General features: G+C 42.5%; 1 protein-coding gene across 1 annotated transcript in view; it reads right to left on the bottom strand.

Moving 5' to 3' along the window:
• LOC133461310 (oxysterol-binding protein-related protein 10) overlaps positions 1-21,809 on the bottom strand; it is a 213,083-nt gene continuing 191,274 nt past the window's right edge. The window contains exons 9-13 of the mRNA XM_061742171.1: positions 18,378-18,876; positions 7,411-7,597; positions 4,498-4,680; positions 4,261-4,414; positions 1-769 (exon numbers count right to left, since the gene is read on the bottom strand). Coding sequence (XP_061598155.1) covers positions 725-769; positions 4,261-4,414; positions 4,498-4,680; positions 7,411-7,597; positions 18,378-18,876 — 1,068 coding nt within the window. The 3' untranslated portion in view covers positions 1-724. The remainder of the gene's footprint in view (positions 770-4,260; positions 4,415-4,497; positions 4,681-7,410; positions 7,598-18,377; positions 18,877-21,809) is intronic.

A 21,809-nucleotide genomic window follows, 5' to 3' on the forward strand; every position in this document is an offset into this window, starting at 1 on the left:
GGTTCCTCCAACTACCTGAACAAGTGGAGATCAATGGAACATCTGCTGAAAAATGTCAGCTGTTATAAGTAAAATAGTTTACAGAAACAGTGTAAACTGCGGATCTTAGATCACAATGTGCCGAGCTTCTGCTGCTCTGCAGGCCGGACGGAGAGGAAGCAAGAACAAGGGCTTATTCCTGTGAAACTATACCCAGTTTTTGTCCCAACATTCTGCTAAATTTAACACAAGTTGATGGAGCGAGGTGGGAGAAAGAAAAGAGCTGAAATGCACACAATGAGGGGAAGTTGTGAGCCGGTCTGAATCTCAGTGTGCTGCTAAAATATAGAGTTGGTTTTATCGCCCAGCCCATAACAGAATATCTGCTCTGTTCTAACGCTACGGAGCCAAACACACAAACCGATCATTAAAACAAGGACAAGGTGGTGAATGTCGTTACTGTGCATGTGCAAAAGAAGGCCTTAGCGAAGTGAAAATACAAATGTTCTACTTTAAATAGTAATACTATAAAAATGTCCGTCAGTCCCGTGAGTCCCTGGGCGGAGCCGGGTTCTAACAGAGGTTCCTTTGGCACCTTGCTCGTCTCCTGTGTCTCCGTTCGGCCTCTCTGAGAGTCTTAAGTGAGTCTTAAGGTCTGGAGGATCCTGCTGCTCCGGTCAGACCCCCCCCTGCTACGACACAAACTTCTGGATTATTGTCCGTGAGAGAGAGGTTTGTTCCAGTGTCAGGTCGACTTCCACAGCGGGTTGTTGAAGGTCCAGCCGTCTCCCTGAGCAGGAGGAGAAACAGGTTACAGTGATCACAGCAACAAACCAGTCACATGAATCCAACTTAGCAATGTCAAACTATATCAAGCTAGATCAGGGGTCGGCAACCCGCGGCTCTAGAGCCGCATACAGCTCTTTAGCGCCGCCCTAGTGGCTCTTGGAGCTTTTTCAAAAATGTTTGACCTGTTTTTCTTCTTTTTTTTTCTTTTTTTCCTTTTTTTCTTTTTTTTCTCTTTTTATTCTTTTTTTCTTCCGTTTTTCTTTCCTTTTTAATCTCGACATTTTGACTTTTTTCTCGAAATTTTGACTTTTTTCTCGACATTTCGACTTTTTTCTGAACATTTCGACTTTTTTCTCAACATTTCGACTTTTTTCTCAACATTTTGACTTTTCTCGACACTTCAACTTTTTTCTCGATATTTCGACTTTTCTTGAAGTGCATAATGAAAAAAAAAAAATCTTCCCCCAGTTATAACTAATAAAGAAACATGCAGCATGTGTTGCCTTCATTCTAAGGCCTATACAAGACTTTATTTTTTTGCGGCTCCAGACATTTTTTTCTTCTTTTTCTTCTTTTTTTCCCCTTGTTTTTTTTTCCTTTTTCTCTTTTTTCTTCCTTTTTCCGTTCCTTTTTAATCTTGACATTTTGACTTTTTTCTCGACATTTCGACTTTTTTCTCGACATTTCAACTTTTTTTCTCAACATTTCAACTTTTTTCTCGACATTTTGACTTTTTTCTCAAAATGTTTACTTTTTTCTCGGAATTTCTACTTTTTTCTCGACATTTCGACTTTTTTTCTCGACATTTCAACTTTTTTCTCGAAGTGCATAATGAAAAAAAAAAAAGTTCCCCCAGTTATAACTAATATAGAAACATGCAGCATGTGTGTCTTCATTCTAAGGCTTATACAAGACTTTTCATTTTTTGCAGCTCCAGACATATTTGTTTTTTTGTGTTTTTGGTCCAATATGGCTCTAAAACATTTTGGGTTGCAGACCCCTGAGCTAGACTTTACTGGACCAGTGACGTGTATTTCTTCACAAAAAACACTCTGTAGCGTCTGTATGCATAAAATCCGACACCATTTGTCTGAGCCGTGTGGAGAAATAAAAGCTTCTGGCTACATTTATGCCGTGTGAAAGCTGTTTGTGACACGCAAATCTTAATTAGTACGAGTGCTGGTGTGTTCCCTGAAGCTGCAGCTGCAGCTCGCTGCAGAAACTAAGACTGCAAGGCTTAAAAGATACTTTTAATTCCTACTGTGGTTGATATGAAAGTAGTCAAGGCCATGAAAGGGTTTTGGTTTCTCGGGATGAACTGGATTTAGATTCCCAGGAACTACTGTCTACTGTGTGTGCGGATCACGCCGTACAGAGGGGGTTTCCACCGCCAGAGGAAATCCTTAATCAACTCAAGACATTTGACTGTCCCTCAGGGTTTGGGACACTGGTCCTGCATCATTCTGATTTGTTCTGGGGAGGAGTTTGAATCCACCAGGGATGATTTTGTTAACTTTCAATGGCAGAATGTCTAGGCGGAGGCCGTTTCTAGAGGGTTCAGATCGGTGGGGGTTTTGTTTCTCCATCTTCAGCTCTTACTGCGGCTGGAGATCTTGTAAAAGAGACAAGGATGAGACTCTGCATTCTAAAAAAGATGGACTGACCTTTCTGGCTTTGGGATGAGATGTTGCTTGGGGTGGAGGAGTTGAGCTATTTTAGGGCCAATCCCAATCCCCCCCCTACTTTCTACCACTAGCCCTAAAAATGAAGCCACAGGCGTAGGGCCCTTATAATCTTCCCTAGGGATTGGGACACCACTTGCTACGTCACTGCGTGGTTTATGTTCGGGTACGTAAGTGACTGCGTAGTTACGTTTGCACAAACGTCACACCATATCAGGAAGCCCAGAGCTAAAAGCTGTTTTCATTTCAGCTGTAGCGCTGTTAATATGCAACTTTATTACGTTTTAATATTTTTTCAGGCGTAAAAGTAACCGTTAAGATCCCCAACCTGGGCTCAGTTTATCCAAATAACGCCTGTTAAGAAATTTGATCCGATGTTTTCGGGGGATGAGAAGAGCCGCCGGCTCGGGAGCTGATTTATGGTTGAGCTGATTTACGCGTTAAATCGACGCGCACCGTACGGCGTAGGGTACGCCGTACGGTGCGCGTCGCCGCATAACCTACGCCGTAGACTCTGCGTTGGTGTAACGCAGAACCATAAATCAGCCTTTATTCTGGCGGGGTTTGAAAAGACTTCGCAACAACGAGCAAGCGAGTAAATATGTACATTCACTGAGTGAATATTATGAAAGTAAAATATATATTTCTCGCTAGAAATGTAATCAAAACACATTTTTTTTGCAGAAACTAACTCAAAATATTGATTTTATTCACTAAAAAATTAAAAATGTACGCCATGTTTTTTTGTTTGATTCAGTCTGCAAATGATGTCTACCCGAGGTAACAGGAAGGACGGTGCCAACTGGGTGTGTTTGTTGAAATCCCAGCTCACGCATGAAAATACAAAGTACCACTGGTTCAGTGAGTCGATGTCAGAATCCCCTGATCCAGTCCCAGCTCTCTAAACTCAGGTCCTACATGTTTGGATCATTGATTCATGTTATCCCTGCTGAGACACTGACACCAACTCTGTGTTTAACAAGTGGGACTTTATTTATTCTTTATTTCCACCTCACTTGAAGTGGACGATGTAAACGATTTCACTGAGACTGTAAACTCTCAAAGTGGCAGATGCTAAATGAAGTGTAACTGCGCTGTAACCAGTACTGGAGTTGAGGGGGGATGAGGGGGGATGAGGGGGGACGGCATCCCCCCCTGAAATAAAAACGGTCCAAATCATCCCCCCTGTAAAACTGCCATCCCCCCTTTCCATCCCTTATGTCATTTCATCAATGAATGTGGTTTTACTGCTATTTCAACATTTAGAGTCATCACCAGAAAAATAACACCAGAAAAATAACTTATTTGACAATTTTCACCTGTTTCAAGTACATTTTCACTTGAAATAAGTAGAAAAATCTGCCAGTGGGACAAGATTTATCTTCTCATTACAAGCAAAAAAATCTTGTTCCACTGGCAGATTTTTCTACTTATTTCAAGTGAAAATCTACTTGAAACAGGTGAAAATTGTTGTTTTTTCCAGTGATGAGTCTTGTTTTAAGTGTAATGAGATTTTTTTAACTAAAATGAGACATTTTAACTAGAAATAAGACAAATATTCTTGTTAAGATTTTGAGTTTTTGCAGTGATCCATGTTACTTATCCTGTGAAGGACAGAGTCATATTGATACGTTCAAAAACTCACTGCTATTATTTGTAATATATTATATTATTTGTAATCAGCACAAATTATCTGTCCCCATATGATAAAATCCACCATCCCCCCTGATTTTATTTTACAACTCGAGTACTGGGTGTAACTGAAGAGTAAATGTGAAAAGAGCCTGCGGGCCAGACTGCAGGATTGTACCTCTTTAGTGAAGTATCTGGGTGTCCAGGGCTTGTTGTCGGCTGCTCTCTGCTTCTCCTCTCCTCTCTGACACTCCTCCAGCCGGTGTTTGTGCTCCGTGGCCTTGTCCATGTTTCCTTCCTTCAGAGACTTGGTCACATGTTGCCATAACCTCCTGCAAGACGACGGAAGGAAAACATTTACGTACACGAGCTCGGCTGCTCTGCAGCTCCAGCGGGGCGGCGGTCGTCCTCTCACCTGGACTCCGTCCTCCCCTGCTTGTCCACGGGACGCAGCTTCTTCCTGATGACGGGGAGTTTGTTGGTGTCCATCACTTTGGTCTCCCCGCTGCTGTAGGTGAACTCCAGCGTGCCGTTCCACTCGCCCTGCGCTTTGCACACGATGGTGTTCGTCGGGTTGTGTTTCACTTCTGCTGTAACTCTGCATTTGTAAAGCAAAGAGATGACGTCCAGTTAGAAAACGACCCTTAACCATCAGTGACAGGAAGCTTTTACTGCCATTCACGTTGAGAATCGTTAGAAAATACACACACTAAAGATCATTAAAGTCCTCCCTGCAGCTGAGGGCCAGAACGTAATGTGTTTTCTGCTGCAGATGCTGAAAATGAGAACAAAGCTCAAGAATATTCGTAATATCCGTAATACTGCAGTATTTCTGAGTCAACTGAAGTGACAGAAGCAAATATCTTGTATTGCAACCACTTAATTCAAGCCAAACAATACAAGACTGTCTCAGAAAATTAGAATGTTGTGATAAAGTTCTTTATTTTTTGTAATGCAATTAAAAAAACAAAAATGTCATACATTCTGGATTCATTACAAATCAACTGAAATATTGCAAGCCTTTTATTATTTTAATATTGCTGATTATGGCTTACAGTTTAAGATTAAGATTCCCAGAATATTCTAATTTTTTGAGATAGGATATTTGAGTTTTCTCAAAATTTAAAACCTGATACTTTTGCTTTGATACAGATACCTGAATGATGTTTTTTTTTATTAAATGTAATAACATTTAGAAATAAATTTAATAAAATTAAGAAAACTCAAATATCCTATCTCAAAAAATTTTTATATTCTGGGAATCTTAATCTTAAACTGTAAACCATAATCAGCAATATTAAAATAATAAAAGGCTTGCAATATTTCAGTTGATTTGTAATGAATCCAGAATGTATGACATTTTTGTTTTTTTAACTGCATTACAGAAAATTACAATATTCTAACTTTCTGAGACAGTCCTGTACTTAGTTGTAGAAAGTTTAAAACCTTTGGACAAACAAACCTTCGTGACATCACCCACAGTTTTGTTGAAGAGTTGCCAAGTTTTTTTTTTTTTATTATTCTTAAACGTTTGAAATAAGGCAGCTGGAAAAGTGTGTTGAATATTGCTACACAGTAATACAAAGAAAAGGAAGCTGTTACCCCTGAAATAATTACACTGGTTTGTTGTTTTGTTATTTAAAAGAGGTTGTAGTTTGTTTTATTGCAACCTGTAATTCATTGCAGTTTACTTTTATTTGTTCAAAAAAGGTTTGTGAGGTGAAATAAAGGTGTGAGCACATTGAGAGGTATTTGGTACGGGGAAGGGCTGAGACACCAGTAAAAAAGATACCTGCTTTCACATTAGTGTTGCTAAAAGTCTCCAATAAGACCTAAAAAGGTCGCTAGAGTGGTTTATAAACTCGCTAAATAAGCAACAAAGTCACTCGGTCGTTAACACTAATGGAGACTGACTCACTTCTGGAGCCAGGCCCGAGTGTTTAATCAAGATACAGCAACTTCTCCCACTTCTACGTTTGCAAAACCTCCAAAAACCATATGTTGCCACTTTAGCTAAAATCCAGGCAGAATCAAAGGATTCATTAATGAGCTGAAGGATAAGAACTTGTTGACATCTCCTTTCCCACTGTAGTGGATGTTTAAAAGCTCCATCAGAGAGAAAAGACCTGGGGCCTCATTTATAAAAGAGTGTGTAGGATTCATACTAAAAGTGCACGTAAACCCAAAAGCCGAAATGGCGTGCGCACAAAAAAATCCGGATTTATAAAACCGTGTGCACGCACACTTGCACGCAATGTTCTCTTTATAAATCACAGTCCAGCTGGAAGGTTGTGCAGGTGAATACGCCTCATATCCCGCCCTCTACACGCCCACTTTCTACCATGAATGGTCAATGCAAACTACTTCATGACTGTATTTGCATATGAATGAGCCTGCTGATCAATGGTGTTTTACACTCAGAAATCACGGCAGGGAAGACCCGAAAGAGAAATTCCACGGAGACTGAGATGGAGATGTTGTGGATGAGGTGGAGGCAGGAAAACCACATTATTTGGTGGTCACAGTAGTGGCATCACTAACAAAAATAAAGCGAGTGAGTGGCAGCTCGTCGTTGCTGCTGTAAACGCCGTGAGTGCCACGGACAGATCTGTTGCAGAAATAAAAAAGTGGTGGTGTGATCTGAATGTGGAGGCCAAGAGGAGAGTGGCCCGGCACTAATTTGTTCTGTCCTCAGTCACTCTACGGTTGTCGTGGTGGGTGATGAGGAGGTTCCCGGCGTGTCCTGCACCGCGGCTGCAGCAGCAGTGCCACCAGAGCGATCCAAGCACATGGCGCAGCTGGAAGTGGCCGACTGACTGACACTGTGCTTCAAACACAGAGGGACACCATCAGCGCTATCAACGACGTGAAAAATGAACTGCAACAAATGCGTGCTGTGATGAACACCATGTATGACGTAATGTCTTGACATTGCCGGATCAATTAAAGAACGTGAAGAAAATGTAACATACTTGTCTTCTTACAAACGCTGCATGACACCTCCACCTGCTTTTTAGAAAGGCCGATGGCTCGCTCTACAATGAAGCGCCCGCGAGCTTGGGTGTACATGGATCTATAAGTCTGATATGTGATGACATTAAGAGTATGACATGAATCTGGCTTCATTTCACCACCTCACCGTCTGTGTTGCCAGTTCCCCAGATCTTCAAAATGTTTGTGCGCTAGGATCAAAGTTTGCGTAAAGATAAGCACATTTTCCCGTTAGTTTTTTTTTTTTAATCCCAACCTTTGCGTAGAAGGTGGCATTCGCATCTTTCAAGCCCTGTTTTGTGCGCACGCAAGCTTTATAAATGAGGCGCCTGCTCACCTGTGCACCTTCCCTCCGTAGAAAGGCTTCGTGTGAAAGGTGACGGAGGCCGAGTAGCCGCTCTTGATGCAGTTGATGGAGACTTTCCCCCCCAGCTCCACCCAGGGCACGGTGAGGATGGAGCGGGCGTAGGCGGAGGGCAGCGTGAACACGTACTCCTCGTCATGCTCCAGGAGATACAGGACTCCTGGGAGAGGGAGAGAAGAAGAGCTGAAGAGGCTGAACCAAAGATCCTCTATACAGAAGATCACCCATTACCGTTTCTGCCAATGGTATGAAATGGTATCCACTTCCTGTCTCCTAAGTGGGCGTGGTCGCCCCTCTGACCTCACTTCCTGTCTCCTAAGTGGGCGTGGTCACCCCTCTGACCTCACTTCCTGTCTCCTAAGTGGGCGTGGTCGCCCCTCTGACCTCACTTCCTGTCTCCTAAGTGGGCGTGGTCGCCCCTCTCCCCACATCGTTCTGGAAGTGTTGTGAACGAGATACAGTACAACTTTAACTTTGCGAATTTCCCCGCTGTGGGACTAATAAAGGAATATCTTATCTCTTATCTTAATATTTACGCCTTATTTTGCCGCTCGTTTTTTTTTTTTTATCTGCTACTTTAATGTCTATCAACCCAGTACAAGATCATCGGATCAGTCTAATATTCTTTTTTCCCTTCCAAAAAGACTTCAATAATATCAATAACAGTATTATAAAGCAAAGAAGCAAGTTTTATTTTAGTTTTAAAGTTTATCCGATGGGAAAACGACGTTAGCAGTTCTGCAGTGACCGACGACTCTGAGCAAAGCTATGTATTATTATTATATTATATTATATTATTAGCTATGAGAGCCAAATCTCACGAGAGTGTGTTGCTCAGACAGAGACAGGTCTCAAACAAAGTTCATTTTCTCCTAATCGGTCGGTCTGAAAATTTCCATTTTGGTGTCAGAATGTTCAGAAGGTTTGTGGCTTTTGAAAAATGGGTCCCATATTTACTTAGGTTACTATGGGGCGAAGGAATTGGTAATAATCTGTGCTCATGTTCACTTTTCCCATAGGACTCAATAGACTCAGGACCTGCTGTTAGTCTCCTAAAGGGGCGGTGGGGAAACCCACGTGACACACATACAGGAAACACAACCGGAGTGGGGGGGGGGGAGAGTTTATAAAACGTCTCTGGCTGAACACACACTGGCAGCACCGTAGTCTAAATAACCCCAAAACTTACACTAAGGTGAGGAAGGATCCAATAGATTTCCACGCCGTTGCTCTGCGTCTCAATATATTATCAGCTATTGAAGTAATAAACGCTAATTTAATCTTCAGGCCTGTGATGTGGATGTTTCCTCCAAGGCAGTTATGTGAATAATTTCCATGTTTCACTTGTAACACACAGCAGGCGCTGCAGAATGAAACAGTAATACCCATGAAGTACATCGAGTTTATGAATGTAAAAATAATGCCCCGTATAGTCAGGATGTGAGATTAAACCGTTTAATTCAATTCAATTCAATTCAATTTTATTTATATAGCGTCTAATACAACAGAGTTGTCTCTAGACGCTTTACAGAGACCCATACCCAGAACATGACCCCCGAGCAGTTATTACATAAACAATGGCAGGTAAAAACTCCCCTAGTGGGAGAAAAACCTTAAGCCAAACAGTGGCAAGGAAAAACTCCCCTTTAGGAGGGAAGAAACCTTGAGCAGGACCAGGCTCATCAGGGGGGACCCTCCTGCCGAGGGCCAGACTGGTGGGTCAGGGACGGCAACAGCACAGCAGGCAGGTGGAAGCAGCAACGGGATGACCGGGGGTGGGGACCGCAGGCCAGCACACAGCTCCCGAAGCTCCGGCCCAATCAGCAAGTCCCAGGTTGGGGTGCAGGGTCAGGAAAAGACTTGTGCTCCGTAATGCAAGCTACAAGCCACCCACGGCCACCTGCAGGACAAAAGAGAGAAAAGGGAGGAGAAGGGGGGGCCAGCAACGGGATGACCAGGGGTGGGGACCGCAGGCCAGCACGCAGCTCCCGAAGCTCCGGCCCAATCATCAAGTCCCAGGTTGGGGTGCAGGATCGGGGAAAGGTTGAGAAGGGGCAGGGCCAGGGAGAGGAGTCTTGAGGGACGAACATTCTCCCCCGCCCAAAAGGGGCCGTTACCCTGCCCCCCTCACTCCCACACTGCAGGTTCCGGTGTCCGGCAAAGGATGCTGCAACATGGACAAAAGAGAGAAAAGGGAGGAGAAGGGGGGGCCAGCACAAGAAACCACAGGAGCGACTCTGACACACTAAAGTTTACACTACCTAGAGATTTACCAACACCAGCTAGAGGTTTACTAAACACTAACTATAGGCTTTACTAAACAGAAATGTTTTAAGTTTAGTTTTAAAGGTGGAGGTGGTGTCAGCCCCCTTAACCCAGATTGGAAGTTGGTTCCATAGTAGTGGCGCCTGATAGCAGAACGCCCGCCCTCCAAATCTACATTTAGATACTCTAGGAACTACGAGTAAACCTGCACTCTGAGAACGGAGAGCTCTGACAGGAACATAAGGCACTATCAGGTCTTGCAAATAATGCGGAGCTAAGCCGTTTTGGGCTTTATACGCAAGTAATAAAATTTTAAATTGGATTCTGAATTTTACGGGTAACCAATGGAGCGACGCTAACACTGGAGAGACGTGGTCTCTCCTGCTAATTCCTGTCAGTACTCGTGCTGCTGCATTTTGGATCAGCTGGAGCCTATTCAGCAAATTACTTGGACATCCTGCTAACAACACATTACAGTAATCTAGTCTAGAAGATACAAACGCATGAACTAGTTTTTCTGCATCACTCTGTGAGAGGATTTTCCTAATCTTTGCAATATTACGGAGATGGAAAAAGGCTATTTTACAAACCTGATTGACATATGGTTTAAACGACAAATCCTGATCGAAAATAACACCAAGATTTCTCACAGTTGCACTGGAAGCCATCGCAACACCATCTAATCCCTTCCTAAGATGCTCTGGACCAAGAATGATAACCTCTGTTTTATCTGAATTTAGAAGCAGGAAATTTCTGAACATCCAGTCCTTGATGTCCCTAAGACATGCCTGAAGTTTAACTAACGGTTCTGTTTCATCCGGCTTCATAGACAAATAGAGCTGCGTATCATCAGCATAACAATGAAATTGTATGCCGTGATTCTGGATTATACTTCCCAACGGCTGCATGTATAAACTGAACAAGATTGGCCCTAGCACTGAACCCTGCGGAACACCATAACAGACCCTTGACTGTTCTGAAGAAACCTCATGTACATGAACAAACTGGAACCTGTCAGATAGGTATGATTTAAACCAACATAGAGCTGTCCCTTTAATCCCAACAACATGCTCTAACCTGTGCAGCAAAATGCCATGATCTATAGTGTCAAAAGCAGCACTGAGGTCCAGTAGAACCAGTATGGACACTAATCCCTTATCTGAGGCCATAAGGAGGTCATTCGTGACTCGAACAAGTGCTGTCTCTGTGCTATGATGCATTCTGAACCCTGACTGAAAGACTTCAAACAGATCATTTCTATACAAATAGTCACATAACTGGCTTGAAACTGCCTTTTCCAGAATTTTAGACACAAATGGAAGGTTGGAAATTGGTCTATAATTAGCTAAGGTGTCTGGGTCAAGAGAAGGTTTTTTAAGTAAAGGTTTAATTACTGCGACTTTGAAAACCTGTGGTACATATCCTAAACTTAGGGATAAGTTAATTTGGTCCAGTATTGTCGTACCAATAAGAGAAAAAATATGTTTGAATAGTCGAGTCGGGATGGGGTCTAACATACATGTGGTTGACTTAGCTCTATTAACGAGTGAAGTCAGCTCAGGGAGGTCTATAGGATCAAAACAGTCTAGAGACAAGTCAGAGCCTAGGGAAGTCGCTAAAGCTGAAGAAACACCTACAACCGGCTGGTTGATTTCTTCTCTAATTCTTGTGATTTTACTGTTAAAGAAGCTCATAAAGTCCTCACTACTGAGAGCTGCAGGAATGCACGGCTCAACAGAGTTGTGACTCTTTGTCAGCCTGGCTACAGTGCTGAACAGAAAACGTGGGTTACTTTTGTTATCCTCTATCAACGTTGAATAATAAGCTGTTCTGGCTTTGCGAATGGCTTTTTTATATACTATTAGAATATCTTTCCATTCACGATGAGAGTCTACAGACCTACAAGAGTGCCACTTCCTTTCCATTTTACGCACGTTTTGTTTCAACATGCGGATATCTGAATTATACCAGGGAGTTAAGCTCCTGTGGCTAGAAACCCTCCTTTTCAAAGGAGCAACTTCATCTAAAGCTGAATGCACTCTCCTTCCTTCCTTCCTTTAGGCACTTTAACTCTCGTACAACAGCAGCTTTCAGCTCTAATCAACACAAGACAGATACATTTATATAAAAAGACACATATTATTTACCCTGACTTGAGTGTCCAACTTAAAAGGAACAGAGATTTTAAAAAAACCAAGATTCAGGACTAAATTGATGGAACGTTGTGTTTCTGTGAAAGGAATCAGTTTATGGAACAATCTGAATAAAGAAAACAAAGAATCCAAATCAAACATTACATTCAAAAGAACAACTAAAGCCTGTATGTTAGGTAAATATAAAGAAATATGTTAGTTAAGTTTGATTGACATACCCATAGACGGAGGTAATTTTATTTTATTTTAGTTTTTTATTCACTTAGTTGTTTTTTTTATTTTTAATTTATGTTATTTGTGAATGTATTTCTTGGAAAAAGGGGCAGATTAGATAAGATTCTTCTTCTTTCTGCTCCCTTTTCATTCACAATTTATGAACATTTGTATTTGTATTGAATTTTATTGTATTTTTTTGAATGAAATAAAGAAAATGAAAATGAAATTAATTGAGGCAGCAGGGTATGTTTCTGTCCAGTATAAGATAAAGTGTTTAGTGTGAGGACTTTTATTCCCATAATACGAGCATTATAAATCCTCTCAGCACATGTGACTCCAGTCACCTCTGCCTTATGAATAGTGTTCACTTATTACGATATAATCACATGTTTACAAGACACCACTTGTGTCTCTTCCCCAGCAGAATGGCTGCAGGCTGGAACATGACGCGGCTTCATTGTGAGCTGGAAACTCCCGACTCGTGAGTGACGTGCTATTCAGTCTGAACAAAAGCTCTGAGCTCCAACAGCCGAGCTGTCGATGGGGAAATTAAAAGCGTGTATGTCATTCACAACACGAATCTAAGGCTGAATAATTAAATCCTGAGCACGTAAACATGCACATCTGCAACCTGCAGTCACATGCAAAAGTTTGAACATCCTCTAAATCAAGTTTTCTTAATTGATTTTTTTTTTTTGTGTGTGTAGAAACATACTAGAGTAAAAGTCATCTGTCTATTAGGAAACTACAACTACTGCCCAACTAAGAACAAGCATAGAACCTTTTCCACTGTGGCATTAATAATAAACATAAATCAAACCAAAAAGTCACGTCAGGAACTTCAGTCGGGTTTAACCCTAGTGCTGTCTCCGGGTCAAGGGAGGAGGAAGAGAAGGAGGGAGGGAGAATGAAAAGAAGGAAAGGAAGGAAGGAAGGAAGGAAGGAAGAAAGAAAGAAGAAAGGAAGAATGAAGGGAGGATGAGAGAAAAGAAGGAAGGAAGGAAGGGAAGAAGGAAGGAAGGAAGGGAGGAAGGTAGGAAGAAAGGGAGAAAGGGAGAAAAGAAGAAGGGAAGAAGGAAGGAGAGAGCAGGAGGAAAGAAGGAAGGAAGGGAGAGAGCAGGAGGAAAGAAGGAAGGAAGGGAGAAAAGGATGGAAGGAAGGGAGAAAAGAAGGAAGGAAGGAAGGAAGGAAGGAAGGAAGGAAGGAAGGAAGGAAGGAAGGGAGAAAACAAGGAAAGAAGGAAGAAAGGGAGAAAACAAGGAGGGAAGGAAGGGAGAAAAGAGGAAGGGAAGAAGGAAGGAAAGAAGGAAGGAAAGGAGAAAACAAGGAAATAAAGAAGGAAGGGAGAAAACAAGGAAAAAGGAAGGAAGGGATAAAACAAGGAAAGGAAGAAGGAAGGAGAGAGCAGGAGGAAAGAAGGAAGGAAGGGAAAAAGGAAGGAGCGAAAGGAGAAGGAAGGAAAGAAGGGAGAAATCTTAGACCCTACAAACCTCTACTTCTCTTTAACAGCACAGTCAGAATAAGACTGAATAAGTGTGTTTTGTTTGGTTATCAGGAAAATGTCTCTTCTGTCCATTTATCAAAATAATAAAAAAAAAAGACAAAAAACAAACAAACATGGAAGCACAACAGATTATTGCAAAACAAAGACTTCTGGAAAAACATCATATGGACAAAAAAAAAACGTTAAGCACGGTGGTGGAAGTGTCATGATTTGGATTTGCTTTGTTGTTGTTATTGTTATCAATCTTTATTTCGGCTTGTACACACTTTTTTGCAGAACAAGATGAAAAAAAAACCATTTATTTTGCTGAAAAGGTGTAGCTGAAGCCGTAGTTTATAGTGCCTACCCTTTTTATCTTAAGATCAGCTTAAATATGAAACATTAACTTTACTCCGTGGAAACAAACAATACATAAAGACGACAAAAATAAGTAAGACAAAATATATAATTGACGTTTCACTTTCTAGAATGTTTTTGATAATATACTTTATAATTATAGTGTTTTATATTTATTTACATTATTTTCTTTAAACATTTCCTTAAACTTGAAGATAGAACTGCACATTTTGCACATTTGCACATTTTGCAAAAATAAGAAATGTCCACCATGTTTTTTTGTTTGATTCAGTCTCCAAATGATGATGTAAAGCATTCTGGGAAATTTCTCTGGCCCTCGGTCAGGGAGTCAGAATCTGAAATCCCTCGCTGTGAAGGGTTAGATTGATACACACTAGCCCTCGTTATGTCCACTAGCCCTAGATGAAAAGAGGAATTGGGACACCACTACCCTCACGGGAACGTGCAAAATTTAGGGGTAGGACTGAAAAGTAGGACTAGGGGAGGATTGGGACTGGACCTTAGTGTTGCCCACAGGATTTCTTCTCCTTTAGAGCTTCATTTTTGTTGAATAAATAAGGACACAGTGGGAAAAAGCCTTGAAGAATCTGATCAGTCGCTTACGTCTACTTATTTATGAACTTTTCCTCACCCCCACGTGAGCTGTGTTGGGGGCCAGGAAAGATGTTACCCAGCCAGACCAACTCCAGCTTGGATCCGGCTGCATCAGCTGCTGCACCTCTGTTCTCTTTCTGACTCCCATCAACCAGGGAGACTCTCACAAAAACACTGCGTCAGCTGCTCGCATGACAGCAGCTGTTGCATAAATTCAGAGGGGAAAAAATGCAGAAATCAATCTATCCTGCGGTGAATGTCACCATGTTCTATGACGGCAGCACCGGCCTCTGGACATGGAAAACTGCTGTGTCACAACTGGACAACAGATGGCTGGCCGTCTGGCCACCCGTGAATCCTCCCCCACCCAGGGGACCCGGCCCAGACACAGTAACTATGAGTGACACACTGGTGCTGATGGAGCAGACGTGCAGACTCTGGTGCTGATGGAGCAGACATGCAGACTCTGGTGCTGATGGAGCACACATGCAGACTTTGGCAGGAAGCGTCAGCTGAAACTACTAAGTGTACATTTTAGATAAGTTTTATCATTTCTCTGTTACATAAAGGAAGCTGGTTATGATTAAATTCATGGTTTACTGTCAAACTATTAACCCTTGTGCTGTCTTCGGGTCAAGGAAGGGAGAAAAGAAGGGAGAAAAGAAGGAAGGAAGGAAGGAAGGAAGGAAGGAAGGAAGGAAGGAAGGAAGGAAGGAAGGAAGGAAGGAAGGAAGGAAGGAAGGAAGGAAGGAAGGAAGGAAGGGAGAAAAGAAAGAAAGAAGGGAGGGAGGAAACAAGGAAGGAAGGGAGGAAACAAGGAGGAAGGGAGAAAAGAAGGAAGGAAGGGAAGAAAGAAGGAAGGAAGGGAGAAAAGAAAGAAGGAAGGAAGGGAGGGAGGAAACAAGGAAGGAAGGGAGAAAAGAAGGAAGGAAGGGAAGAAAGAAGGAAGGAAGGGAGAAAAGAATGAAGGAAGGATGAAGGGAGGAAAGAAGGAAAGAAGGAAAGAAAGAAAGAAAGGGGAAAAAGGAAGGAAGGGAGGAAAGAATGAAGGAAGGAAAGGAGAAAACCAGGAAAGAATGTACAAGGGGAGAAAAGAAGTAAGGAAGGGAGAAAAGAAAGAAGGAAAGGAGTAAAGAAGGAAGGAATGGAGAAAAGAGGGAGGGAGAAGGAAGGAGAGAGCAGGAGGAAAGGAGGAACAGGAGAATTAGGTCATTTTGACCCAAAGACAGTACAAGGGTTAACTAATCCTTGTGAGTGTCTTGAAGAAAACTGAACTCTGACCATTTTGCATACTGTAGTGCTGCATGATTTTTCTCACGATACAGTCAAGCATCATCAAATATACAGTAATGTCACAAACATTAACTTTAAAGTGGACTATTTATGTTTTACGCAAGAAAACGTCTGGAGTCATCCAGAGAGCTTGCAGAGACAGCCGGGCTTCCTGCTGGTCATGTTAACAAGCAGCCATCATGAGGGATGTACTGATCACATGACCCAGAGCACAAATGAGATTTAGATCCTCGCCCTTCCCTCAAACAAACCCCTATCTCTTTTCAGACCGTCTTCAAAACCACATCTTTTGTTTCAGATTCAAGCAGACGGCTTGATTAGAGGAGCTGGTTCTCCAAAGATGAGCTACGTTCTTGTGGCCATTTATCTTCAAGAGCAATAACAACTCCAGTACTCAAAACCGAGTCCAATGACACCACCCACGACTCTCTATGTCAAACCATTCAAAGGTTATAACAGAAAATAGGGACAACGAATCAGAAGAAGGGGCGGGGCTTATTCAGGCCAATGAAGGTCAAGGACTCAAAACCGAGTCCGATGACACCACCCACGACTCTTTATGTCAAACCATTCAAAAGTTATAGCAGAAAGTAGGAACTATCAAATATGGACCAATCAGATGAAGGGGGGGTGCGCTTTTTGGCGTCTATCGTCGCCACGGTAACACTTTTGAAAGAGAAAAGTAATGCGCGTAGTCACAGGATGGAGACGCACATTTTGATGTATAACACACCTGGGTGCACGTTACGGTTCGGGCCGTATTAACTGTCGAAGGAATGGCATAAATTGCGCCAAAATTACACGATTAATTCAAAATGTTCAAAATGGCCGACATCCTGTTCGGTTTCGGCCATGGCGCCAAGAGACTTTTCTTTAAGTTGCGACATGATACAGGTGTGTACCGATTTTCGTTCATGTACGTCAAACTGTATCGTGCAGCTTGAGGCACAAAGTTTTTTAGGGGGCGCTGTTGAGCCATTTTGCCACGCCCATTAATGTAAACCATTAAATATAAAATTTTCCACCAGGCCTGGCTTGCGACTTTTGGGGCACGTTTAGGGGGAAAAAAAGGCCCTCCTTTCGTCAGAAGGAAAATAATAAAAATTCCTACAGATACAATAGGGCCTTTGCACTGTAAGTGCGCGGGCCCTAATAATGATAACAATAACAAAAGTCTTCCAAAAATAAGGATCTCTTGATACAACTTCTCCACTATTTTGGGGCCTTTTCCAAACTTTTTTTTTTTTTTTTATTTGATGCTGGCATCAAACTCAAAATGGGCAGATATGAACAGTGGTTTCGCGCAACTTTTACAAACAGATATACAATGATTTTCAAATGGATGCATTCAGTTTAACTTGAAATAAGGGGTTATAAAGGATGAATTTATATACTTTTTAATTGTTAAGAACCAAAAGAAAGTAACTTTAATGTCATCAAAATCTAGTCTCCAAATGTTTTTTTGCCTCATTAATACGATTTAGTTGTCCCTAAACACTACTTGATCATTTAACTATTATTCAGAGGCAAAGCCCTTATGATGTATAATGATGCATAATGGTTATCTGCTGCTTTATCATCTGAATATTTTCTCAACAGCAGTAGCAGCAATCGCAATAATTTATCAAAAGACTAAAGAGGCTTTGGTCCATTTTCTTCAAGGTTAAGATTTTCTGGAAGTGCCCAAGGAGTGAAATGATGTAACTATTAAGCAACTTTTAGCAAAGAATGTTAAGCTTATCCATTTTTTTTGGTGTCAGGACATCAAAGTGTTGTAGGGGTGTGACCTCCCTTCCTGTTTTAACACCAATTTCACTTCACTGTGATGGAAAGACTGTCTTGAAACTTTAAAACACAACTGATAAAATATGTCCAGCCTAAAAGCATCTAGTTTAGGTCAATTTAAATAAAATAATGGCTTTTGAAATACAGATTTTTTTTTTTTACTTTGCGCACGTATACCAGAAAATGCAACACAACATGGAACTTTCCGGTGTAGGAAGTTTGGTTTTCACCTGGCAGGATTCCTGGAGGAATGACTCACCTTCTCCCACCATGGAAACTCCTACGGACATGCCCATAAACTTGCTCTTGGTCCACACATGGGCGTTGACGCACATCTTCCGCTCCCGACACTCGCAATAAAAGAAAAGTCTCTTGGCGCCATGGCCGAAACTGAACAGGAAGTCGGCCATTTGGAATTAATCGTGTAATTTTGGCACAATTTATGCCATTCCTTTGGCAATTAATACGGCCCGAACTGTAACGTGCACCCAGGTGTGTTATACATCAGAATGTGCGTCTCCATCCTGCGACGACGCGCATTTCTTTTCTCAGTCAAAAGCATTACCGTGGTGACGCTAGACGGCAAAAGGCGCGCCCACCCTTCATCTGATTGGTTCAGACGGAAAAAACTTTGTGCCTCAAGCCCCACAATACGGTTTGACGTACATGAACGAAAATCGGTACACACCTGTATCATGTCGCAACTTAAAGAAAAGTATCTTAGCGCCATAGCCGAAACCGGCCGTGGCAGGATTCCTGGAGGAATGACTCACCTTCTCCCACCATGGAAACTCCTACGGACATGCCCATAAACTTGCTCTTGGTCCACACATGGGCGTTGACGCACATCTTCCGCTCCCGACACTCGCAGTAAAAGCCCGACACGGGTGGATGATGGGACACCTGCTCTGCGACAAAGCGGACCCTGTAGCAGCCTCCGGGGGAATCGTCGGCCTGCTGGGTGTTGTTGGGGCTCCGGCCCGGCTCCCGAGCCGGCCCCTGGTTGGACCTGACCAGAGGCTTGACTTTGTCCCGCGGGACTTCCCAGCAGCAGTGGAACGTTTCCCCCAACACAGGGTTGTAAGGTTTTTTGGCCACGGCCCCCTTCCGCCCCTCGTGGAAGGCGGTCAGGTAGTATTCCACAAAGCGGACTATCCGGTCCTCGGCCGTGGCCCCGGCCGTGATGGACAGGAACATGTCTGGGTGGGCCATGAAGTTGGCGTACATCTCCAGCAAGGATCGCTTCTCCAGAATGAACGTGGGCAACACCACCTATGGAAAACACACACAAGTAGTTACAACCAGGCCACCAGCTTCCCTGGCCTCAATGAGGATTTTGACCTTTCATCTTTTCTATGATTTAGTAATTTTTGTTGTATAATTATTAGTCTTCTTCTGTTGGGTTTCTTTGTTTGCATTTATATTCACATTGCTCTTCTGTTTTGTCATTACTTTTTAGGCCATTTTGTGATTTATTGTCATGTTTTGTTTAACCCTTGTACTGTCTTTGGGTCAAAATGACCCAATTCTTCTATCCTTCTTTCCTCCTGCTCTCTCCTTCCTTCTTCCTTTCCTCTTTTCCTTCTTTTTTACCCTCCTTTACTCACTTTTATTCCTACCTCCTTTTCGTCATTCGTTCCTTTATTACCTTATTTGCTTTTCCTTCCTTCTTTCCTTATTTTCTCCCTTCCTTCCATCTTTTCTCCCTTCCTTACTCCCTTTCCTTTTTCCTTCCATTTCTTGCTTCTAAATTCAGATAAAACAGAGGTTATCATTCTTGGTCCAGAGCATCTTAGGAAGGGATTAGATGGTGTTGCGATGGCTTCCAGTGCAACTGTGAGAAACCTTGGTGTTGTTTTCGATCAGGATTTGTCGTTTACACCATATGTCAATCAGGTTTGTAAAATAACATTTTTCCATCTCCGTAATATTGCAAAGATTAGGAAAATCCTCTCGCAGAGTGATGCAGAAAAAATAGATCATGCGTTTGTATCTTCTACTAGATTACTGTAATGTGTTGTTAGCAGCATGTCCAAGTCATTTGCTGAATAGGCTCCAGCTGATCCAGAATGCAGCAGCACGAGTGCTGACAGGAATCAGCAGGAGAGACCACGTCTCTCCAGTGTTAGCGTCGCTCCATTGGTTACCCGTAAAATTCAGAATCCAATTTAAAATGTTATTACTTGCGTATAAAGCCCAAAACGGCTTAGCTCTGCATTATTTGCAAGATTTGATAGTGCCTTATGTTCCTGGCAGAGCTCTCCGTTCTCAGAGTGCAGGTTTACTCGTAGTTCCTAGAGTATCCAAATGTAGTTCCAACCTGGGTTAAGGAGGCTGACACCACCTCCACCTTTAAAACTAAACTTAAAACATTTCTGTTTAGTAAAGCCTATAGTTAGTGTTTAGTAAACCTCTAGCTGGTGTTGGTAAATCTCTAGGTAGTGTAAACTTTAGTGTGTCAGAGTCGTTCCTGTAGTTTCTTGTGCTGGCCCCCCCTTCTCCTCCCTTTTCTCTCTTTTGTCCATGTTGCAGCATCCTTTGCCGGACACTGGAACCTGCAGTGTGGGAGTGAGGGGGGCAGGGTAACGGCCCGGGCAGGCGGGGGAGAGATTTGTCCGTCAAGACTCCTCTCCCTGGCCCTGCCCCTTCTCAACCTTTCCCCGACCCTGCACCCCAACCTGGGACTTGATGATTGGGCCGGAGATTCGGGAGCTGCATGCTGGCCTGCGGTCCCCACCCCTGGTCATCCCGTTGCTGCTTCCACCTGCCTGCTGTGCTGCTGCCGTCCCTGACCCCCCAGTCTGGCCCTCGGCAGGAGGGTCCCCCCTTACGAGCCTGGTCCTGCTCAAGGTTTCTTCCCTCCTAAAGGGGAGTTTTTCTTGCCACTGTTTGGCTTAAGGTTTTTCTCCCACTAGGGGAGTTTTTACCTGCCATTGTTTATGTAATAACTGCTCGGGGGTTTATGTTTATGTTTATGTTTATGTTCATGTTCTGGGTCTCTGGAAAGCGTCTAGAGACAACATCTGTTGTATTAGACGCTATATAAATAAAATTGAATTGAAATTGAATTTCCTACTTCCTTCCTCCTTTCCTTATTTTCTCCATTCCTTCCTTCTTCCCTCCCTTTTTTCTTTCATTTTCTCCATTCCTTTCTCCCTCCCTTCTTTCCTTTTCTCCCTTCCTTCCATCTTTTCTCCCTTCCTTACAGCTGAACTGAATACCCTAGAATTATGTTTGGTTTTTGTCTCTTGTCTCCATACACCCTGAGGTGTTGGTGTTTTTTAGATGTAACCCAGTCCAATAAAGGTTTTTTTAAAACTTTTTTCAAGCCACCAGAGTCCCTGCATTATTTCTTTTGAGTTCATAGTTACAACTCCTCTTCCATCTTTAGTTATCCAAAACTAAAGAAATGTTGGTAGATTTTAGACGTAACAAGCAGGGCTTCACTGAGAGTGTCATAGATGGAGAGAAGATTGAAATTGTCAGCTCCTATAAATATCTGGGCACTGTAACCAGCTTAAATTTGATTTCAACCCTGAAGCACTGGTCAAACGTGGACAGCAGAGGATTCATCTCCTTCGTATGTTGAATTATTTTTCTGTGAGTCCAGGGATTCTGTGTCGTTTTTATCATTCATTCATTGAAAGCCTTTTAACCTATTCTTTTATTTGTTGGTTCAACAACCTGTCACTCAGGGACAGAAACAGTCTTAACAGTGTGGTGAAAATCTGTTCCAAGATTATTGGACTCAAGCAGAGAGACCGAGGCTCCCTATGGGAACAGGTTTTGAGGAAGACTCATAGGGCCTGATTTACTAAAGGTTTGCGTGTGTAAAAACCTGTGCAAACTTGACAGCACCCGCAAACCAAGGTGCCAGCTGATCTACTAACAGCGTGCAAAGAATAGCGTGCTCAAAATAGCACACGCTATCCATTTAGTACTTTTGCCCTGATGAATAATCAATATGGGGCGTACCCGGCAGAACGCGCTAAATACTGGGAGGGGAAAATGCAAATATGTCCATTTACCACGCGCAATGAGATTTACCAAGCCTGAAAGTTTTTGCGCGTATTGTGATTGCGTCTGTATTTAATACGTTCGAAAGGAAGGTGCTAATCTGCACAGCATTACTATTGTGGTGAGGATTCTCCACATGCAAAAGGAGAAATATTTTATTTGAATGTTAAATCGAGTATTATTCAGCA

This window comes from Cololabis saira, chromosome 15, assembly GCF_033807715.1.
Source record: "Cololabis saira isolate AMF1-May2022 chromosome 15, fColSai1.1, whole genome shotgun sequence".
Taxonomy (NCBI): Eukaryota; Metazoa; Chordata; class Actinopteri; order Beloniformes; family Belonidae; genus Cololabis; species Cololabis saira.